We start from the raw sequence: 17809 nt of genomic DNA on the forward strand, positions 1-17809 counted from the left end.
TTGCAGTCGGAAAGAAGAAGAAACTTCGTTCGGTCGGGCTAAGAACCAAGAACCAAGAAGCTCTGGCTTTTCTTCACATGGAGAAGGGAGAAGAGTAAGGAAATAGGCAAGGAGTAAATGGTGCACAATATGAAGGAAGCTGCCCTTGAGGAGAGTTCCGTGGGCCGACCGGAAACCTCAAGCACCAAGGCAAGAATAGGGAGGGGAGGGTGTTTGGAGGGTGTTTGGAGGGTGTTCTGGAGGGTGTTCTATGAAGTTGAGTCGCGTGTCGTCTCAGGATCAATTAAAGATTCCGCGTCTGGTCCGAGCAAAGTGGGGGGACGGAGCATGTCTCTAGGATCTCCCAACCTTACCTAAGGTAGGTAAGGCTAGGTACCTAATAACAAAGTAGGTACATGAGTAACACAAGATAACTTCACAGCACCATGACCAGAAAGAGTGCCCAATCTAGGTACCTTAAGGATGCAAGAATACAAAAAGTATAGTAGCTTTAATATTGGCAACTTGTTTCTTTGCTTTTCTGATAGAGTATTAAACTGAAGAAGAAGAAAAAATTACAAGCAAGTAACCAGGAGCAGAATTAATTCGATATCCTTGCTAGAGGTACTTGGGTGGGACAAGGTAGGATGTACTTTCATGTACCTATGAGCACCATAAGGTGCAGGTACCTTACATTTGAGATTCACCATATGGCCCTCTTGTTATCCCCACCACTAGCACCAACCCCCCAGAATCAACTTGCCATAATCCACGTTGAACAGAAATATAAGAGAAACGACACTTGTAAATGTTAAGTTGAATGAAGTAGAATGTGAAAGAAGAGGGCAAGAACAGAAGGGGAGAGACCAGAACAGAACCAGAGCAAATGGGGAAAGAAAAAAAAAAGAAGAAGAAAAAGAAGAGAAAAAAAAGGAGAAAAAGAAGAGAAAAAAAGGAGAAGAAAAAAAAGAGAAAAAAAAGAGAAAAAAAAGAGAGAAAAAAAAAAAGAGAAAAGAAAACCCCGAGGGATAAGGAACATTCGACATTGCAAAACCTCTGCTTGCCTGTTCTCACTTGTCGAAGATGGTGTTACTGACTTCTGAAACCTCCGGGTCCCCCCCAGTGGCGTCGAAATCCATCTCGACGTCCTCACTTTGACTTCCGCCAGCCAGGACCGAGTCGACAAGGACATGGTCATTATCATCGCCCGCTTCATGGGGAAATCGACCTTCGCCGACCTGCACCTCCTTGGTCTCTGCCTCGGCGATAGACCAATCGGCTTCTCCGCTGCTCCCACTCTCATCGTCCGTTTCTTTATTGAGCTGCGGGTGCGGGACAGCTTCTCGGCTGCTTGTCTCTTCAAGCTCGACGGTCGTGGCACTGGTACCGTCTTGAACTATCCGCATAGTCTCAACGACCTCGCCCTTGATAGTATCATCGTCCTGACTCTGTTTCAGGACAATCTTCTTCTTCACCTTGAGCTGGACCTTGCTCTTGCGCTTGTCGAAGCGGTCGAGGAGGTGCTCCAGGGGGCAGGCACTGCACTCCCAGTCCGAAGTTCCCTCGACCGTGATGCTGCGGCATCGGACGCACTGCTTGCCGTGCCGTATAAAGAGCTGGTGGAGACCGTACTTGAGATGGTTGGGAACTCGCACTTCCGCATGCATAAACGTGTCATCCCGCGATGCCTTGGGGGGCACCCACTTGAGCCACTTGCAGAACCGCCACACGTGCGTATCCACGGCGAAGCTAGGCTGCTGAAGGCAGAAGAGGATGAGACAGGATGCTGTCTTGACGCCGATCCCCGGATACTTGGTGAGCTCCAGCATGGCTTGGTCAGGGGCCATCCCACGGATATGATCCAGCGTGAGTACACCTGTCTCAATCTTGCTCATTTGGTGATCTTTCTGCCCCGCCGTGAGCTGGTGAGTCCCGCTGATCGGGGCCGGTTCACCCGTCTCTTTCTCGCGGAGATACGCTTCGCGCCTCTTCGTGTTATCCTCGTACACCATCTCGAGAATAGCCTTGATCTCTCGGCCCTTGGTGGGCCCAAGACCCGCCCGCTTGACAGCTTCGACGACTTCGTGCTCCGCGGAGAGACGGACTTTATTCCAGTCGATGCTACCCGCGCCAATGCTATGTTCATCCCACTGGCCGTACCTAGCGATGACATCCTGAATCGCTAAATTGGCGTTCTTCATGGCCGTATGACCGCTGATGAGCGTCCGAATCATCGCGTCTAAAAGGTCGGGGACCTCACCGCAGCCAGCCACAGATGTCGACGGCGGGGCGATCTTTTCAGGGGCTTGGAACTGCCCGTGTGTTTCCGTGAGAATTCTGTACACCTCTTCGCATTCTTCGGGCAACGGAGTTCTCCAGTCGGGGAAGGGGGTGCGACCTGGCATCAGTCCGTACGGATTCTCCTTGGTTCTTCGAGCAATGCGTTTGGATCTGTTTGTGTCTCCTCCGTGGTCATTGTCGGCAGCAGGAACTTCTTCTTCCGGCAGAGCCTCTTCCTTGCTTTTGTCACTATTGTTGGCATTTATTCTCTCAATCTGACCGCTGTTTGCATCAGTGCTTGCGACAGAGTCGACGTGTATCGGACGACGTTTACGTGGTCGGAGGACACGAGTTGTTTTCTCCATCTTGATGGCCTGAGTCCCTGTCTGGAATGACCCCTGGATGCCACCGGGAATATTGGCCGTATGGGGAAGTTTCCTCCTCTCACTGCTGATCTGCTGGCTTCTCCTCGACTTCTTGGGGGCTGGCGCCGCCGATTCCTCTGTGTTGGCTGTACCATCTTCGCCGACAGAAGCCCTATTCTTTCTGGGGACATGAATCTTGCCCAAGCCATGAGGTAGTTCGTCGATTGGTTGCGGATTGCGGCTGATAGTTGCGCGCCCGACCCTTCTCTTATTGTCTTTCTTACCATGATCCGGCGTTGCACCTGATATAGAAGGCTGAGCCTCGAAGGCACGCTTTGTAGCACTTCGAGTCTGCATCTCTTTCTTAACCCACCTTGATCGCTTGGCCGCCTGAGAGGTATCTATTCATGGAGGTATTGGAACTGAAGATAGGAGTTTAAACTCGTGCGCAGCCCCCTGTCGTATTCAAGGAGAACTGCTGTATAAGGACGTACCACAAGGTGAAATCCAGGGAGGGACGACGGGTCATTCAGCAATGCATGTGACACGTACGATGTAAAGGGAGAAAAAGGAAATAAGGTAGCCATGAGCACACGTGGATGATACTGTGCTGTCTCGAGATAGGCCCTACTGACCTAGGGTACCTTACCTTACCTTACTTTTCAGGGGATAAGGTACCTTCAAGGAATATACGGGTGGACCTTTCCGTGTGTACCAGGGTAATCGACGAAGGAAGAGTGCGACTGAAGTTGGAAGTCACGACTTAAGTTATACAGCTACGTTGTAATTACCTGCCTGAGGTAGCACCCATGGAAGATATACTTACCTTAGCTACCTAGGTAGTACATATGCCTACCTCAGGCCCCGGGTAGCATACCTAACATAGAGGTCAGTACTTTAGTAACGTACCAGACATATAAGGTATTCCGTCCGGTTGCTGTTCATGATGTGGAAGATCCGTCTCTTATAGCTTCAAGCCCTCTAATGAACCCAGACCTCATACGTGAATATTCTACATTGAATGACGCCCACTGTTTCTCCATGCCCCGTGACGAAGTGAATTATGGGGGAATGAGACAAGATTACAAGCATGTAAAACCAAGAAGCTCCCGCTCTTTTGCACTTCCAAAGTCCTTGATGTACCCTCATTCCTGCGTTCCTCCTCTCATCAATGACCCTTAAATCGGGATCGAGTCCACCTCCAACAGCCATCACTCGGGCTTCTTGCCGACCATGAGGTACATGGGCGTGAAGAGATGCTCCCTGCCACCTGCAGCTAGGCAGTCGGCAGCAAGGGCCAGGCTGTCGGCCGTCTTCTTGGTACCGGGCGGGGCTAACCTGAGAGTCTCCAGGAAACCGGCGACGTTGTGTGCGAAGAATCTCCCCCACTTGGTCATACGAACGACCGTGAAGAGGTCGAAGAAAGTCTGCACGTAGCGAATTTCACCAGCCATGGGCCACCACCAGGGCATAGGGTCGTCTTCCTTGGCGAGATCCTCATTGAGGATCAGCTCGAAACCGGCAGCCTTCATGGCCGCCAGAGCATCCGAGACCTTGCACATATTGGAAATACCATCGCCCTGCTCGATGCCCAGGCGAATCTCGCGGTGGTGCAAGTTGTCGTTATCGTACTTGTCCGTCATCAGCCACTCGTAGACGCCGAAGACGCCACCGGGCTTAAGGACGCGATAGATCTCGCTGTAGATGCCCTCAAGAGTGGGGGCGTGCACGGTAGCCTCGATAGCGTAGACGGCATCGAAAGTGTTGTCGGGGAATGACATTTGCTGTGACGACCCAAGTCAGGAAAATCCGCTGTGTCCGGAGACAGAAACAGAAAAAGAAGAAGAGAAGCAAAACAAAGCGGGGGGATAGCAATGGAGGGATAGCAACGTACCATGAAATCTCCCTTGACAAACTCCAACTGATTTGACAACCCTTCCTTGGCGGCGTAGTGGGTGGCGCGCTCAATCTGGTAATCGTTGTTGTTCAGACCGGTAATGTGGCAGCCAGTGAACTTGGCGATTTCGCGCGCCGGACCACCAACGCCGCAACCAACATCGAGGACCTTCATGTCACGCTGGATGTTGATGCAGTGGGCGAGATAATGCTCATGACGGGCGATGGCCTGGTAGAAAGGCTCTCCGGGGGAGAAGCGGCAGAAGTGGAAGGACTGTCCCCAGCCATACTCGTACAAATCGGTCGCAAGGTTGTAGTAACTGTCAAAAGGGAGGGTAGACGGTGAGCTAGCTTTCGATCATCACAAGGATGCATGCTGCAAGAAGCCCCAACTTACTGCCTGGTCAGAGTGGCGTACTCGGCTTGGCGCGCCTGTAAAAGACCGGTCAGTGACTATTCTGTTACTGCTAGATTGTCTGTGTAGGCGGCAAAACTGACAGCTCTCTCCTCGGGAGTTTCGTCTTTGGCAGCCTTGTTGTCCCAATGTTTGAAGTATTCGTCAACAGCAGCCTTCTTCGCCTCGCCTCCCTTGCTCAACATGGCAACAACACCACCTCTGGCCTTGGCCGAGTTGCCATGCATCGCCTTGTTGAAGGCAGCATCACGCGCATGATCCTCCTTTTCGAGGCGAGACGCAGTCGAAGAGGCCATGATGGCGAGGAAAAATGGATAAGATTTGGAGGAAAAGAAAGAGGTGTGGGGAGACCTGTATGGGAGGAAATTTGTTGATTTCTGGGACCTGTGACGAGCAGAGAAAGAAACGCGGAGGGTAGGGAGTGCACAGAAATTTATTTGCTTCGTGACCGTGTTAGCAGTTCCCCAATTCTGGACAGGGGAAGGAGTGAAAAGGGGATGGAAACATGGGAAAGAGGCCCCACTAAGGGGTCAATCTGTCAATGCAACCAACGCAAAGCTAAAGCCAAAGCTGATTGGTGAATTGAGATTTGCCCTTCTGTATTAGGTAGGCGGTCAATTTAACGGTAATAAAGAGATGCGAATACGAATTCGATCTTGGTTCGGGAATGGGCCTCTAATTGTGCTTCGAAGGTACCTTTAAATTACTTCGTACTTTGTTAGCCCCCGAGGGAAGTAACAAAACTTTGTAGGTCCCTCCCCAAGTATCCGTATTCGTACTCCGTAAATGCTGGAATCTGCATTTGCATGTGATGGGCGGCACTTTTTCTTCCAACGGTCCCTGGTTATAGCTACAGCGCGTAGTCAGGTTATCTACATTGCCTAAATATCACTACCTCTGGATTTAACATTCAGACCCGATGGTATTAGATTGACTTCGCTGAGTTCAACGGCTTCCCACTGGTGCCGAGTAGACAATGGCGTGGTTATGGACATCTGGATCTGGGCAATTTTTTCTGGGATGGAGAGATCACGTGACAACGTGAAAGCGGTTCTGCTCCGATTAGATAACAGCGGGGATCAGACCATGGATTCCAACCAAAGAAAAGGACGAACCTGAACCCGCAACTTGCCATCACCGACGTTCATATCGCCACGGCTAGGTACCCATAAACAGCCAGAGGAGCCTCGACAACTCACCTTATCTGGCCCGCAACAATCCACAAAGAAGGCTATTCGGCTCTTTTGTCGTCTCCTTTTCTTTGTGACACCGAAGGTTGGGCGGACAAAAACGCGATGCCTCCTCAGATAAAACAAGATCTTAACCGCTCCGGTTGGGAGTCGACCGACTTCCCTTCCGTTTGCGAAAATTGCCTTCCGGATAATCCATACGTCAAGATGCTCAAAGAAGACCATGGAGCTGAATGCAAGTTGGTATGTTTTCTCCACCGCGTCATGCTGTGTATCTGTGAGTTGCGCATGCTGACCAATCCCTCGGGTGATAAGTGTACCAGGCCGTTCACCGTCTTCAGCTGGAACGCTGACCGGGCCCATGGGCGCAAGAAGAGGACGAACATCTGCCTGACGTGCGCAAGGCTCAAGAACTGCTGCCAGACATGCATGCTCGATCTCTCGTTCGGCCTGCCTCTTATGGTGCGTGACGCCGCCTTGAAAATGGTCGCACCGGGCCCTTCCTCCGACATCAACCGGGAATACTTTGCCCAGAACCACGAGCAAGCCATCGAAGAGGGCCGGGCGGGAGTGGAGGAGTACGAGAAGACAGACGACAAGGCGAGGGAGCTGCTGCGACGACTGGCGACGAGCAAACCGTATTTCCGAAAGGGCAAAGCGATCGAAGGCTCCAGCGGCCTAACGCAAACGAACGCGAATGCGAATGCGAATGCGAATTCGGCGGCGCCGCAAGGTGGGAACCCTGCAGTGGGCGCAGGCGTTGGTGGACCCGGTCCCATCCGAACACGAGATTCCAGGGCTGCGGCCGCTGTGGGGGCCCGGCCGGGCAAATCCAAGCAGGCCTTCCCCAGCGCTGCGCAGTTGCCGCCCGGACCCCAAGACTGGTTGCCGCCACAGGACAAAAATGTCATGTCGTTGTTCGTGACCGGGATCGAGGACGACTTGCCCGAGTTCAAGATCAGGGACTTCTTCAAGGTATTCGGCAAAATCAAGAGCTTGGTGTGCTCCCACATGTCGCATTGCGCCTTTGTCAACTACGAGACCAGGGAGGCCGCCGAGAAGGCGGCAGATGCTTGCCGGGGACGAGCCGTCATTGCCGGCTGCCCGCTTCGGGTGCGCTGGGGAGTCCCCAAGGCGGTCGGCACAATGAACAGGGAGCAGCGAGGACAGATGCTCATGGACGTGCGGCGCGGACTGGGTGGCGGCAGGGGAGCAGGCAGGAATGGCGGCCAGAGGCAGATTACGGATGGTCAGGCCGTGGGCGAAGGCGAGAGTAGCTCAGCAGCACCAGTTGCCCCGCCGCCAGGATCCGGTGACGGCCCACAGTATGCCAGTCTTTCTGGAGAGTGACTTGGCTCTGACGGAGGGAGAGCAAAAAACTTTTGTTTACGTTTGGAGTTTGGAGTTCGCTCGGAGCATGGATAGCATTCAGGTTTGAATGAAGTTGCAGCGTATATTTGTACATGTACAGAGGTGAGGGTCATTACACATGTATACCTAGTGTTCACAGGCGGGTATCAATGTCTGTTATCTTGAGGGGAAAATCGGACGGGCCCTTTTTGTGTCTTCCCTCCCTCAGCTACATCCGCAACCCCCGCCTAATGTGGTGCCCTTGCCCGCCTTCTTGATGGAGTCGTTGTCTCCGCGTTCCGTATCTTGGTGTATCCGAAGCCCTGCGAAGCGGCGTCCATTAGATATTGTCTAGCAGAGTCCACAAATCCCGCCTCTAGTGCATGAAACTCACTGTATGTGCCATCACCCCGGTGCTCTCCCTGGACGACATTTTGCCTTAGGAAAGTCGCCACCTCGTTCGCCTGCTGGATCGCGGGCTGGAGCTCGGGGTCGGTTGGAGACAGCGGTGCCTTCTCCCGGAACCCTTGACGAATCTGCTGCCGAGCTGCTGAGAGAATTCGTTCGTCACCTGGATACGAATAATAAGATATTTGTTAGCTTCCATTGGCGGTGGGTGAACAACGAGGGGGAATCGACGTTGGCGCACCTTGGAACGCTACCCTTGCGGCGCGCATGAGATTTCGGTAGGCGGCGAGGGACATGGTTGCGACCGTGTAAGGTATATATGTATAGAAGGTGTGCTTCACTGTACTCGAGACTGATATTTCAGGTTGAGTTCTCCGTAGTCGGATGCTTCTTCGTTCCGTCAGAGCAACGATGCTTGAATTCCCATACCCAGGCCGTCTTTGGTAAATATGTATATTTCTTCATATGAGTATACAGAGGTATGCGGTAATCCAAAGTTTGCAGATAAGAGACTCTAAGTGGTGCTGGTCCGTGTGTAATAATAAATGGTCCGTGCAGACACCCCTGAATCCTTCGTACTCCGGACAGCCAACACCAACCTGCCCCTGGATATCTCCTGGATTCAAACAAGTCGATCCAACGAGCTGCAGAATCTGCAGGGCTGACATGTAAGGTGGCTCTTCTAACTCCATGGACCGGCATTGTATCCATCCGAAGGGCATAAGCTCCCAATTCAGCCCTAAACCATAGATACGGTCTTTTTGTTTGCCAGACTCCCATCCCATGCTTGACGGATTCATAGCAAAAACACACCGTCTCTGTGCAGATTAGCAGTGAAACCCCGTATCAGGATCTTGCCCCTTTTCGCTTTCTTTTTCTTAAATCTTCCGTTTCCAACATGCTGTAAGAAGAACACCTGCGGACATGCGCCTCTTGAATATTGAAACCCTCAAGCTCGAGGAGTTCGTCGCAGATCCTCCCCCATACGCCATCCTCTCTCATGCGTGGGAAGCCGGCGAGGTGACGCTTCAGGATCTTGATCGCCCCGATGTGTTGGCTTTGAAACCCGGATGGACGAAGATTGTCAACTTCTGCGCTTTTGTCAACCGTTGCCGCAAGGGCAATCGTCATGCCGAGTTGGCCGACGAGTCGATGAGCCCAGTACGGTATATATGGGTCGATACTTGCTGCATCGACAAGACAAGTACTGCGGACCTCTCGGAGTCCATCAACTCCATGTTCCAATGGTACCGCGATGCCGCCGTCTGTTTCGCTTACCTCTCCGACGTTCAGTGCCCGGAGGGACAGCCATCAGTCACTTTCGAGCAGTCCAGATGGTTCACGAGAGGCTGGACCTTGCAGGAGCTGCTGGCCCCGAAAAGTCTGGAATTCCTGGACGGCTCCTGGCGCCATTTCGGGAGCAGGGCTTCACTAGTCGACCGTGTTTCCCAGAGGACCAGAATCCCACTTCAAGTCCTCGTCCTCGGCGAGTGGTCACGATCATGCATTGCGCAGCGCATGTCCTGGGCGGCCGGGCGGCAGACCACGAGACCGGAAGATATCGCGTACTGCCTCCTCGGCATCTTCGGTGTCAACATGCCCCTTCTTTACGGAGAAGGCGGCGAGCGGGCTTTCTTCAGGCTTCAGGAGGAGATACTCAAGGAATTCGACGACCAGTCCATCTTCGCTTGGGACGCCTCGGGCATTGACGAGACCTGGGGCACGATTGGAGCGCTGGCGCCGTCCCCGGCTTACTTCGCCGACAGTCTCGATGTCGAGGCCATCCCGTTCATGGGCCGTCCGATGTCTTCTACGAGTAAGGGAATCAATGCCGAGCTCGTGGTCGTCCTCGATGAGTCTCTTCCGGGGAAAACTCCGGTCAACCACGGCGCTAATTATTTGCATGGACAGAAAGTGGCGGTTCTGTCGTGTACCTATGGCGGTGACTTGACCTCGCGCATTGGCATCCCCGTCGTCCCGAGCATCGTGAACGAGGCACACTACTGCCGCCTCCGGTCGAAACCTGTCCGTTTCCCGAAATTCAGCGCCTTCGTTCGAGGGGAGCCCGTCTTACTCGCGAAGAGGAGCCAAAAGGAGGACTTTCAACCGAAGGCAACGAGAGGTTGGCTTGAATATGCCCTCCGTAGAGGTGGCGACCAGGATCCCAAGCTCCGGTTCGTCGGGGCGCACCCGCACGGCATGTGGCGCGACAATGAAAAGACGAGCACTCTGGTCCTAGAACTTCCCAGTAAGCCCGCAGAGATTGTCCACACTGCATTACTGTTCCGGCTCAGGGCGTCGGCATCGGCATCGGCATCGGCATCGGCGCCGGCATCGGCATCGGCATCGGCGTCGGCATGGGCCGAGGATGTTCTCTGTGTCGTCTACGTCGAACTTCACACCGCGGCCAGACGAAGCCGCATCGGTATCAGTTCTGACATTCCAACTGGGCTACCCTCTAGCCAAGCGGATATCGAAAAATTCGTGGCTATATTGGCTAAGCAGGCTCCTGCAATGGTGAAAGGAGGAGAGCACAGGTTGACGCATTCTGAGATGGTTGTGACGGGGAATATGAGGGCGTCCCTTGTTCAAGGACTTTGGGTATTTCAAGGAAGCATTATTCCTAGCGTTGACCCGAAGTTGCCCAGAAGGTAGCTTTGGCTTCTCATCGTGTTGTTGTTTCATTCCTGGTGGTTTTCGCGTTCGTCGAAGCCATCTCGCCGAGTATTTTATCTCACGGGCAGGGCAACTGTTTTGGACTGCGAGATTTCAAGGGGCAAACACGAGTAGGCCACGGGATCTAGGACTGGGTCAGACATTGGGATTTCTCAAGTATCGTCTGGTGATACAGCAATTCGCTGTAGGGTGGTTCGAGTTTGCAGTGACGTGACGGATCAGTTAGGAAGCAAGCCAGATAATTACCTATGACGGGTTGGCAAACGAGTTGTCCCGGGTACCTGCTCTACCTTGTAGGTACATTAGGTAATTTCAATAGTTCAAGACGAAGTATCCCATACGTACCTAAGTACCTTAGGGTACCTACCTTAGGTACCTTACCTATCCGTACCTGTCCTGGTCCGACTCAAAGCAAATAAACGGACCTTATCCTTATCAACGACCCCACCTACATACTTTTCCTCTTATCAGCCTATCGACGTCCCCCACTAGAATTTTCGAAACGTGAAAGTTTCCTCGACAACAAACTTGACCGAGCAGTCCGGAATACCTGCTACACGTCAAATGATCATGGCCACCGCAACCCTCGCCACGCAACCGCTGCCGGTCCTCCCTGAGGGCTGGGCTGGCGAGAAAGACTTTAACCCCATCGGCTCGCTGTCGGCGGCGACGCAGCGGACCATTGAGCCCGTCGGCCCTCACTTCCTTGCCCATGCCCGTCGTGCCCGTCACAAGCGCACCTTCTCCGAGGATGACCGCATCCAGGCGCAGGAGGCGGCGAAGAAGGTTGAGAGCACCAATGATGACGAAATCAGCGAGCCCGAGGATCCCATGGATCTGCAGAGGGACGCCAAGGACTGGAAGGTGCGTTCTCTCATTGTTCAGCTGCAGCATACATGGCCCAGACAGCGCTGCTCTGCTGGTAACGAAAGGGGGGGGGCCTCTAAAAGCCAACTCTAACCGATTCTCTACAGAGCCAAGATCACTACCAAGTGCTGGGCCTTTCAAAGTACCGCTACAAGGCCACGGAAGAGCAGATCAAGCGCGCCCACCGCAAGAAGGTGCTCAAGCACCACCCCGACAAGAAGGCGGCCGCGGGCGTAACGGACGACGACAATTTCTTCAAGTGCATCCAGAAGGCGCACGAGGTTCTCATGGATCCCGTGAAACGACGGCAGTTCGACTCGGTCGACGAGAAGGCCGACGTCGACCCCCCCTCCAAGAAGCAGCTCGCCAAGGGCAACTACTACAAGCTCTGGGGCTCCGTGTTCAAGTCGGAGGGACGCTTCTCCAAGACCACGCCGGTGCCGGAGTTTGGCGACGAAAACGCCACCAAGGAGCAGGTGGACGAGTTCTACAACTTCTGGTACAACTTCGACAGCTGGCGCACGTTCGAGTACCTCGACGAGGACGTCCCCGACGACAACGAGAACCGCGACCAGAAGCGGCACGTCGAGCGCAAGAACACCAACGCGCGGAAGAAGAAGAAGGCCGAGGACAACGCGCGACTCCGCAAGCTGCTGGACGACGCGTCGGCGGGCGACGAGCGCATCAAGAAGTTCCGGCAGGAGGCGAACGCGGCCAAGAACAAGCGGCGTCTGGAGAAGGAGGCGGCGGAGAAGCGGGCCCTCGAGGAGGCCAAGGCCAAGAAGGAGGCCGAGGAGCGGGCGGCGCAGGAGGCGGAGGCGGCGGCCAAGGCGGAGCGGGAGGCGCAGAAGAAGGCCAAGGAGTCGGCGAAGAACGCGGTCAAGAAGAACAAGCGTGTCCTCAAGGGCTCGGTCAAGGAGGCCAACTACTTCGCGTCGGGCGCGGCGTCGGCGGCGGACGTTGACGCGGTCCTGGGCGACGTGGAGCTGGTGCAGGGCAAGATCGACCCCGAGGAGATCGCCGCACTTGCGGGCAAGCTGAACGGGCTCACGGTGGCTGATGAGATCAAGAGCGTGTGGAGCGCCGAGGTGAAGCGGCTGGTTGAGGCTGGCAAGCTGAAGGAAGGGGACGCCAAGTCGCTCGCCTGAGTCGGATGGCGGTCCCTGTAGCGACGACGACAACTGAACTCTCGACACCTTGACATGTCCCTTTCGTCTATCTGGTCCCGGGGCGTCTGGTCCCGGGGCACGCGAGTGTCTAATGACTCGGGGGTGTTCTGCGTTGGCTTTTCTGGATGGCCTGTTGTCAGCCCCTTTTGGTTTTGCGGGAAAATAGACGCGGTGACGGAGTTTACACATGAAGAGACCAATAAAGAAGATCCTTCCCAACGTCCGCCGGCGCTGGCAAGTACTGCGGAGCCGCTATTCAGAGACCTTCTTGTGTGTAACAACCACTGGTTCATTTATTTGTAGCAGGATTGATGTATGGGACATCTAGAATATGCAAGCGCGACTGTGATGCCTGGTTTGTCTAGGTGACAGTATAGTGTAGTCTCGCCGCACGAGGTCCAAACTCTAGGCTCTTCCTAACCCTACCTTATACATCATAAAAACAAGTAATTTCTTCTTTCCAATTACTTTACAACCCTTCCGTAGCTGACTCTGGAGGGTGGAAGGGACTGGGACCCGGATGGGACCTCACAGCGAGAGGAAGCTGGAAGCAACGACCAGATAGAGAGGGACGAGGGACGAGGGACTCATCTACCACGCCTCATAATTATATCCATATAACCCCTCCCTCTCCCTCTCCTCCTCTTCTTCCGTTTCTCCTTCTTGTGTTCATGACTACGACTTCACTCGTTGCGTCCTATTCTTAGTATTCATCGAGATAATCAGCACCAAAGAAAGACAGAGATACCAACTCCTGAACTCCCACGTCGCATCCCAACATTCTTGAACAGCAACATCTAGCAGAGAATCATGCACGACCCATTGAGACCAGGCAGCGGTCCAATGCAAAGAATGGCAATAAACCAATGGGCCGAGCACGAGGCGAACGCAGGTCCCCAAGTCGGGATCATTGACGGACATGAAGCTATCGAACTGCAGGACCTTGGTCGTGAGGCAGCCCCGGTCAATGAGCCCGACTTCGAGCCCCCTGGTCCGGTGAATCAGCGTCCCATCAGGGATGTAGAATGGTCGGCGAACGATACACTCATCCTTGTCATCATGATAATATTATTCAGTGCCGCCCTTCTCCTGTCGGTCGTCCTCCTAGTGACAGAACTCCAACGTAGTGCAGGCCCTCCGACACAGACGCATCCCCCAGACGACCTGACGTGTTCGGCCGCCTCATGCTCAACTCATTCAACTCCCTCAGGTCATACCGGTGGCGGTTCCGGACCTCTGTAGGGACACTCCGGGATCTTGTTCGGGCCCTCGAAGCCGTGGAGGACGTGGCATGTGGCATGTGGCATGTGGCATGGGGGTTGGTTTCACTGCAGAGCCGTTTCCGGGCATATACGCCCACTGAGGGTGCTGGCAGCGTACGATGTTCGCCTTCGCGCGAACTGGGCAAGTCGACGACAGAAATGAAACGGACAAACGGGGCAAGCAGGAACGTACCGGTGGAATTGCCCTGCCCAGAGTGCCCAACTACACGTGATATCAGCGATGTTATAGTGAGCGAAACTTGGGTTTTGGTGCTGCCCATCAGCGCGACATGTATTTCAACTTTGGTTAGAATTCATTCTGTGAAGACATGGCTCGGCCGAGGCAAATAGAAAAGGCGGACAGCTATGGTCCCCAGAGCCTACTTACGGAAATACCCATACAGTAGATCATTCGCACAAGGGAGTCGAACAGCGGAACGTATTCTGACCATGCAGGCCGCTCGTGCCATGGGAAGCTAACAAACAGGTCATGGCATTGGAGCGGTCATTTGTTCCCAGAAACAGGTCAAAGTAGATGGTCTCGGTTTCTTCGTCCGTCTAGACAAAGGTCGGAATAGAAGATGAAATCGTTGTTGCGATTCCTAATGCAGCCGGGTATATATGCTAATTCAATGCCTGAGATGTGCAGTATGTCAACAGAACAGGGGCGCGGCTTCTTTTGAGATGTCGCCGCCCTTCCGTCTCCCTTCCGTCTCCCTACGTAAAAACGTGCATGGGCCGTGCGTCGTGCGTCGCGGGGTCGTCAAGTCGTTACAGGAAGGGTACTGCATCATATAGCCCGTCATATATCTTGCCCACCCAGCCCTCGACTAGACCTCCCCTCGCCACGACTCCGAGCCCACCGGCGGCCCATACAGCGGCAAAGGCGGCGGCTGCGCCCTGGATAGCCCACCAGACCCTTCGCCTCCGTCTCCGGACCAGGGTGGTGTCGTCGACCCACTCGGCAGGCGGGGCGTAGCCCAGAGCGCCGCGCAGGCCCAGGCCCACGGGGGCCATGCCGGCCCACTTGGCGGCACCCCAGACCATGTGGCCGCAGCCGGCGACGAGGAGGACGGCGTAGGCGGACCAAGCAAGGGCCGGGTGGCGGGCGAAACCGTGCCCCACGAAGGCGAGGCCGACGTCGGCGCTGTGGCCCTCGACGAGCAGCGGCAGGACGCGGTTCACGGCGGCGTGGGCGGCGAGGGCGGCGGTGAAGACGTAGCCCGAGACGGCGATGCCGCTGACGGGGGGCCAGATGCGGGGGCCCGAGGGGACGGGCTTGCGCGCCGTGGGGGGGACGCCGTAGTATCTCCGCAGGTTGCGGGCGCGGCGGATCAGGCGGATGGCGAGGCCCGAGGCGACGTGGGCCGCGATGGGGAGGACGACGAGGTGCGGTTCGGAGAGCGGGGTCTGGTATATCTCGCGCGCCTGCAGGAGGTAGGATTCCGAGGCTGGGACGGAGCGGGAGAGGAGGGGGATCAGGGAGGTGGTGGTTAGGTGGATGGAGGTGAAGACGGGGATGAGGTAGGAGGAGTAGCGCTGGATGCGGGTTACTGCACGACCGTATAGTATAGTTAGATTTCAGTGTCGGCGCACATGTCTCACCGGACGGGAGAGAGGGGGGACGAACGGTAGTAGATGGCGCCATGGCTAGTACCACTTAGACCGAGAGTCGAGGTGGGAGAAGATACGGTGGTGGACGAAACCGAAGCCGTGCTCTGGTCTAACGGGGTAGTGGTCGAGTCCTCTGGCAGGTCGTGCAGGTCCTGTAGGTTCTCGTCTGCCAGGTTATCGACTGAAGGCAGCAGCACGGGGGATTCGATGGGCGAGGGTTCCAGTTGCGAAAGCGGGTCGAGTGCGTCTTGCGGCGTCGTCTCTTCGAGAGGATATGAGTCCATGATGCCGGGCGATTTCGCCCTTGAGGGCCGAACGACGAGCTCACTGAGAGTAAAGTGTATTATGTTACTATCGGTGGATCGGTCCAGTTGGGAGACGAGTGGGCGTGGATGTTGCGGAGTGACGAAGGAGCGGAGGGTTGAATCAAATGTTGGGGAACTGAAGAACTGAACTTGCTTGGCAAAAGGTGATGATTGTTGGGAACCAAGGTACGAAAGCCATTCGGAATACATGAGAGGAGGTACCTGACATCAACGTGGTCAAAATTGATGGGGAATAGTAATCAGGCCCGGGCCCAGAATCAACTTCGGTCCAGCCAATTACGTACTCCGTGGGCTCTAAGCCTTTGATACCCGATACCTCACCTTCAATTAGGTACACGAGCGTAGGCCAACAACAGGCTGCCCCTTTGTACCACACAAATAGCCTTTGAATCCGTTCATGCAAAACATGAAGACGAAGCTGGCGACCCGAGTCGTCGAAAGTTGTGTGCCACTTCCACCGTGTTCCCCTTCTTTGCAGCCGCCTATTCCAGCTTCCCTCGCTCGCCTAACTGACATCATGGCTGTGTAGTAGATCCAGCACCGGGCTCTCCGAGAATAGGAGACTGGAGACGATAAGGTCACTGCAGGTAGTCTTTTTCAGTAGATTCTCGGGCTATAAGAGGAATACCACGGCGACAGCCTCCCAGACCTGAGAACAAGCCCTGTTTGGCCTGAGCGTTTGAACAGTTCGAAGCTGGTGGACCTCCCAAGTTCGCGGCGATAAGTTGGCGATGGTACTCCACGTCGACACAATTTTACACAGCGTGGAGAAGCACCACCCCAAAGCTGTTCATGCCAATTCGCCGCATTCTTCGGGCAGCTCTGCCAAATTCTATACAACGCAGTCCTGCTTTACCTCGAGGCCAGGCCAGACCCGAAACCCTCATCAACGAGGGGTTCGACATGTATGTAACCTCACTGCACTGCGGTTTACCCCAAATAAACTTATGGCCCAGCACAGAGGCCCATATGGCGAAGCAAATGGAGAATTTGGGTAGCTGGTTCGCGGGGAACCAGCAAAAGATGGGACTGCTCGAGGCAGAACCCGTCGCAACCTGTCTGAGGAAGTTGAGTACCGGGGTTTGGTCCCCGGGGTCGATTGGTACAAGGACGTCTCAAAACGAGTTGAGCCACACACCTGGGAGGTAGGAGATGATAGTCAGAGCGTGATATGATATATCCTCCATGACGATGACCGGAGGCGTTTCACGACCATATCCAGGTGATGGGACCATGTTGCTTGAGCTGGGAAGTCTCCATCGACCCCGTGAATTTGTGTCAGGGTATCGGTTGGCAGCTAGTGCCCTGTGTCTCAATCGGTAGGGTATCGTGGGTCGTAGTATTCGTAACCCTCATCGTCGGTATCACTCTCGACCAAGCCGGGTCTCTCGGCAGCAAGTCCGGCCAGCGGTGCGGCAGAAGCGTCCAGAGGAGCACGTCTGACGTCGCTCTCCGGAGTCTCGGCTGGGTTTGATGAGGCAGCGGCCGCTGCAGGTGGAGCATCCGCGGGCGCGAACGCCGACTTGAATCCCGATTTTTTGAAGCCACCCTTCTTGAAGCCCCCTCCTCCGCCAGAATTGCCACCCGCCAATTGCTGGGGAGCTGCGTCGTTCTGGGCAAGCTTGATGCTCACTATTCCACCGGCCTTGGCTTCAGCACGACGGGCGCGGGCGCCGGCGTTGGGGTCGCGGACCATGGCCTTCATGTCCTTCAGGCGCTGCTTGTGGCTGTGGTCGTATGACGAAAGGTGGGCTTCATAGTCGTTCATGCGGGAGTAGCCTTTGGAGCAGAGGGTACAGTAGAAGGACTGCAGGGCTTCGCGCGCGGAGGACGTGGCCGCCGGAGGGAGAGTTTGGTGTCGCTGTAGGAGTCTGGGTTAGGTGATGATGCGACATGGCAGACAGAAGGGCAGAGTGGGGGGTAATCGTACAGGCGGCATGTTGAATGTAAAGTAAAGTGTAGTTGATTGGGAACGGTGCAGCCGGTATGGTACCAACGGTTTTTATTTTATA

At 54.8% G+C, this 17809-nt stretch overlaps 8 protein-coding genes across 8 annotated transcripts; 3 read left to right on the top strand and 5 right to left on the bottom strand.

Annotated features, from left to right (window-relative positions):
- Positions 1-892: 892 nt before the first annotated feature.
- On the bottom strand, positions 893-3211 carry SODALDRAFT_349538 (DNA glycosylase; the record flags this gene model as incomplete). Its single annotated transcript, XM_028613427.1, has 4 exons — positions 893-2770; positions 2909-2957; positions 2998-3025; positions 3177-3211. 4 exons carry the CDS (start codon positions 3209-3211, stop codon positions 1050-1052), a joined length of 1833 nt encoding a protein of 610 aa, XP_028469391.1. The 3' UTR covers positions 893-1049.
- Positions 3212-3415: 204 nt separating this feature from the next.
- SODALDRAFT_331333 (sterol 24-C-methyltransferase) lies at positions 3416-5422 on the bottom strand. The gene is made up of 4 exons (XM_028611438.1): positions 5019-5422; positions 4918-4952; positions 4519-4840; positions 3416-4408 (listed from the first exon to the last, which is right to left on the bottom strand). The coding sequence occupies exons 1-4, from the start codon at positions 5229-5231 to the stop codon at positions 3836-3838; spliced, it is 1143 nt and encodes a 380-aa protein (XP_028469392.1). The 5' UTR covers positions 5232-5422; the 3' UTR covers positions 3416-3835.
- A 649-nt stretch (positions 5423-6071) lies between these two features.
- SODALDRAFT_292415 (hypothetical protein) lies at positions 6072-7792 on the top strand. Its single transcript, XM_028608691.1, has 2 exons — positions 6072-6368; positions 6441-7792. The coding sequence occupies exons 1-2, from the start codon at positions 6231-6233 to the stop codon at positions 7473-7475; spliced, it is 1173 nt and encodes a 390-aa protein (XP_028469393.1). The 5' UTR covers positions 6072-6230; the 3' UTR covers positions 7476-7792.
- On the bottom strand, positions 7394-8310 carry SODALDRAFT_377247 (hypothetical protein). The gene is made up of 3 exons (XM_028614895.1): positions 8125-8310; positions 7870-8046; positions 7394-7798 (listed from the first exon to the last, which is right to left on the bottom strand). Exons 1-3 carry the CDS (start codon positions 8177-8179, stop codon positions 7701-7703), a joined length of 330 nt encoding a protein of 109 aa, XP_028469394.1. The 5' UTR covers positions 8180-8310; the 3' UTR covers positions 7394-7700.
- A 380-nt stretch (positions 8311-8690) lies between these two features.
- On the top strand, positions 8691-9835 carry SODALDRAFT_331337 (HET-domain-containing protein). The gene is made up of 2 exons (XM_028611439.1): positions 8691-9699; positions 9795-9835. Exons 1-2 carry the CDS (start codon positions 8808-8810, stop codon positions 9827-9829), a joined length of 927 nt encoding a protein of 308 aa, XP_028469395.1. The 5' UTR covers positions 8691-8807; the 3' UTR covers positions 9830-9835.
- Positions 9836-11111: 1276 nt separating this feature from the next.
- SODALDRAFT_377250 (DnaJ-domain-containing protein) lies at positions 11112-12865 on the top strand. The gene is made up of 2 exons (XM_028614896.1): positions 11112-11423; positions 11534-12865. Exons 1-2 carry the CDS (start codon positions 11124-11126, stop codon positions 12572-12574), a joined length of 1341 nt encoding a protein of 446 aa, XP_028469396.1. The 5' UTR covers positions 11112-11123; the 3' UTR covers positions 12575-12865.
- A 1493-nt stretch (positions 12866-14358) lies between these two features.
- On the bottom strand, positions 14359-15938 carry SODALDRAFT_331341 (DUF1691-domain-containing protein). The gene is made up of 2 exons (XM_028611440.1): positions 15488-15938; positions 14359-15410 (listed from the first exon to the last, which is right to left on the bottom strand). Exons 1-2 carry the CDS (start codon positions 15753-15755, stop codon positions 14629-14631), a joined length of 1050 nt encoding a protein of 349 aa, XP_028469397.1. The 5' UTR covers positions 15756-15938; the 3' UTR covers positions 14359-14628.
- Positions 15939-17109: 1171 nt separating this feature from the next.
- Positions 17110-17736, bottom strand: SODALDRAFT_322694 (hypothetical protein; the record flags this gene model as incomplete). Its single annotated transcript, XM_028609744.1, has 2 exons — positions 17110-17658; positions 17728-17736. The coding sequence occupies 2 exons, from the start codon at positions 17734-17736 to the stop codon at positions 17110-17112; spliced, it is 558 nt and encodes a 185-aa protein (XP_028469398.1).
- Between the last annotated feature and the right edge of the window lie 73 nt (positions 17737-17809).

This window comes from Sodiomyces alkalinus (genome assembly GCF_003711515.1).
Source record: "Sodiomyces alkalinus F11 unplaced genomic scaffold SODALscaffold_2, whole genome shotgun sequence".
Taxonomy (NCBI): domain Eukaryota; kingdom Fungi; phylum Ascomycota; class Sordariomycetes; order Glomerellales; family Plectosphaerellaceae; genus Sodiomyces; species Sodiomyces alkalinus.

What these genes read in the sequence shown, in the direction of transcription:
- SODALDRAFT_377250 (XM_028614896.1), top strand. Translation starts at nt 11,124, where the DNA reads ATGATCATGGCCACCGCAACCCTCGCCACGCAACCGCTGCCGGTCCTC. An exon ending in GGGACGCCAAGGACTGGAAG is followed by an intron (nt 11,424 to 11,533) that starts GTGCGTTCTCTC and finishes GATTCTCTACAG; the next exon opens with AGCCAAGATCACTACCAAGT.
- SODALDRAFT_331333 (XM_028611438.1), bottom strand. Translation starts at nt 5,231, where the DNA reads ATGGCCTCTTCGACTGCGTCTCGCCTCGAAAAGGAGGATCATGCGCGT. An exon ending in AAACTCCCGAGGAGAGAGCT is followed by an intron (nt 4,953 to 5,018) that starts GTCAGTTTTGCC and finishes GGTCTTTTACAG; the next exon opens with GCGCGCCAAGCCGAGTACGC. An exon ending in TACGCCACTCTGACCAGGCA is followed by an intron (nt 4,841 to 4,917) that starts GTAAGTTGGGGC and finishes CCCTTTTGACAG; the next exon opens with TTACTACAACCTTGCGACCG.
- SODALDRAFT_331341 (XM_028611440.1), bottom strand. Translation starts at nt 15,755, where the DNA reads ATGGACTCATATCCTCTCGAAGAGACGACGCCGCAAGACGCACTCGAC. An exon ending in CCATGGCGCCATCTACTACC is followed by an intron (nt 15,411 to 15,487) that starts GTTCGTCCCCCC and finishes ACGGTCGTGCAG; the next exon opens with TAACCCGCATCCAGCGCTAC.
- SODALDRAFT_377247 (XM_028614895.1), bottom strand. Translation starts at nt 8,179, where the DNA reads ATGTCCCTCGCCGCCTACCGAAATCTCATGCGCGCCGCAAGGGTAGCG. An exon ending in CGCAAGGGTAGCGTTCCAAG is followed by an intron (nt 8,047 to 8,124) that starts GTGCGCCAACGT and finishes ATTCGTATCCAG; the next exon opens with GTGACGAACGAATTCTCTCA. An exon ending in CCGGGGTGATGGCACATACA is followed by an intron (nt 7,799 to 7,869) that starts GTGAGTTTCATG and finishes GCCGCTTCGCAG; the next exon opens with GGCTTCGGATACACCAAGAT.
- SODALDRAFT_292415 (XM_028608691.1), top strand. Translation starts at nt 6,231, where the DNA reads ATGCCTCCTCAGATAAAACAAGATCTTAACCGCTCCGGTTGGGAGTCG. An exon ending in ATGGAGCTGAATGCAAGTTG is followed by an intron (nt 6,369 to 6,440) that starts GTATGTTTTCTC and finishes TCGGGTGATAAG; the next exon opens with TGTACCAGGCCGTTCACCGT.
- SODALDRAFT_331337 (XM_028611439.1), top strand. Translation starts at nt 8,808, where the DNA reads ATGCGCCTCTTGAATATTGAAACCCTCAAGCTCGAGGAGTTCGTCGCA. An exon ending in CCGTCCGATGTCTTCTACGA is followed by an intron (nt 9,700 to 9,794) that starts GTAAGGGAATCA and finishes TTGCATGGACAG; the next exon opens with AAAGTGGCGGTTCTGTCGTG.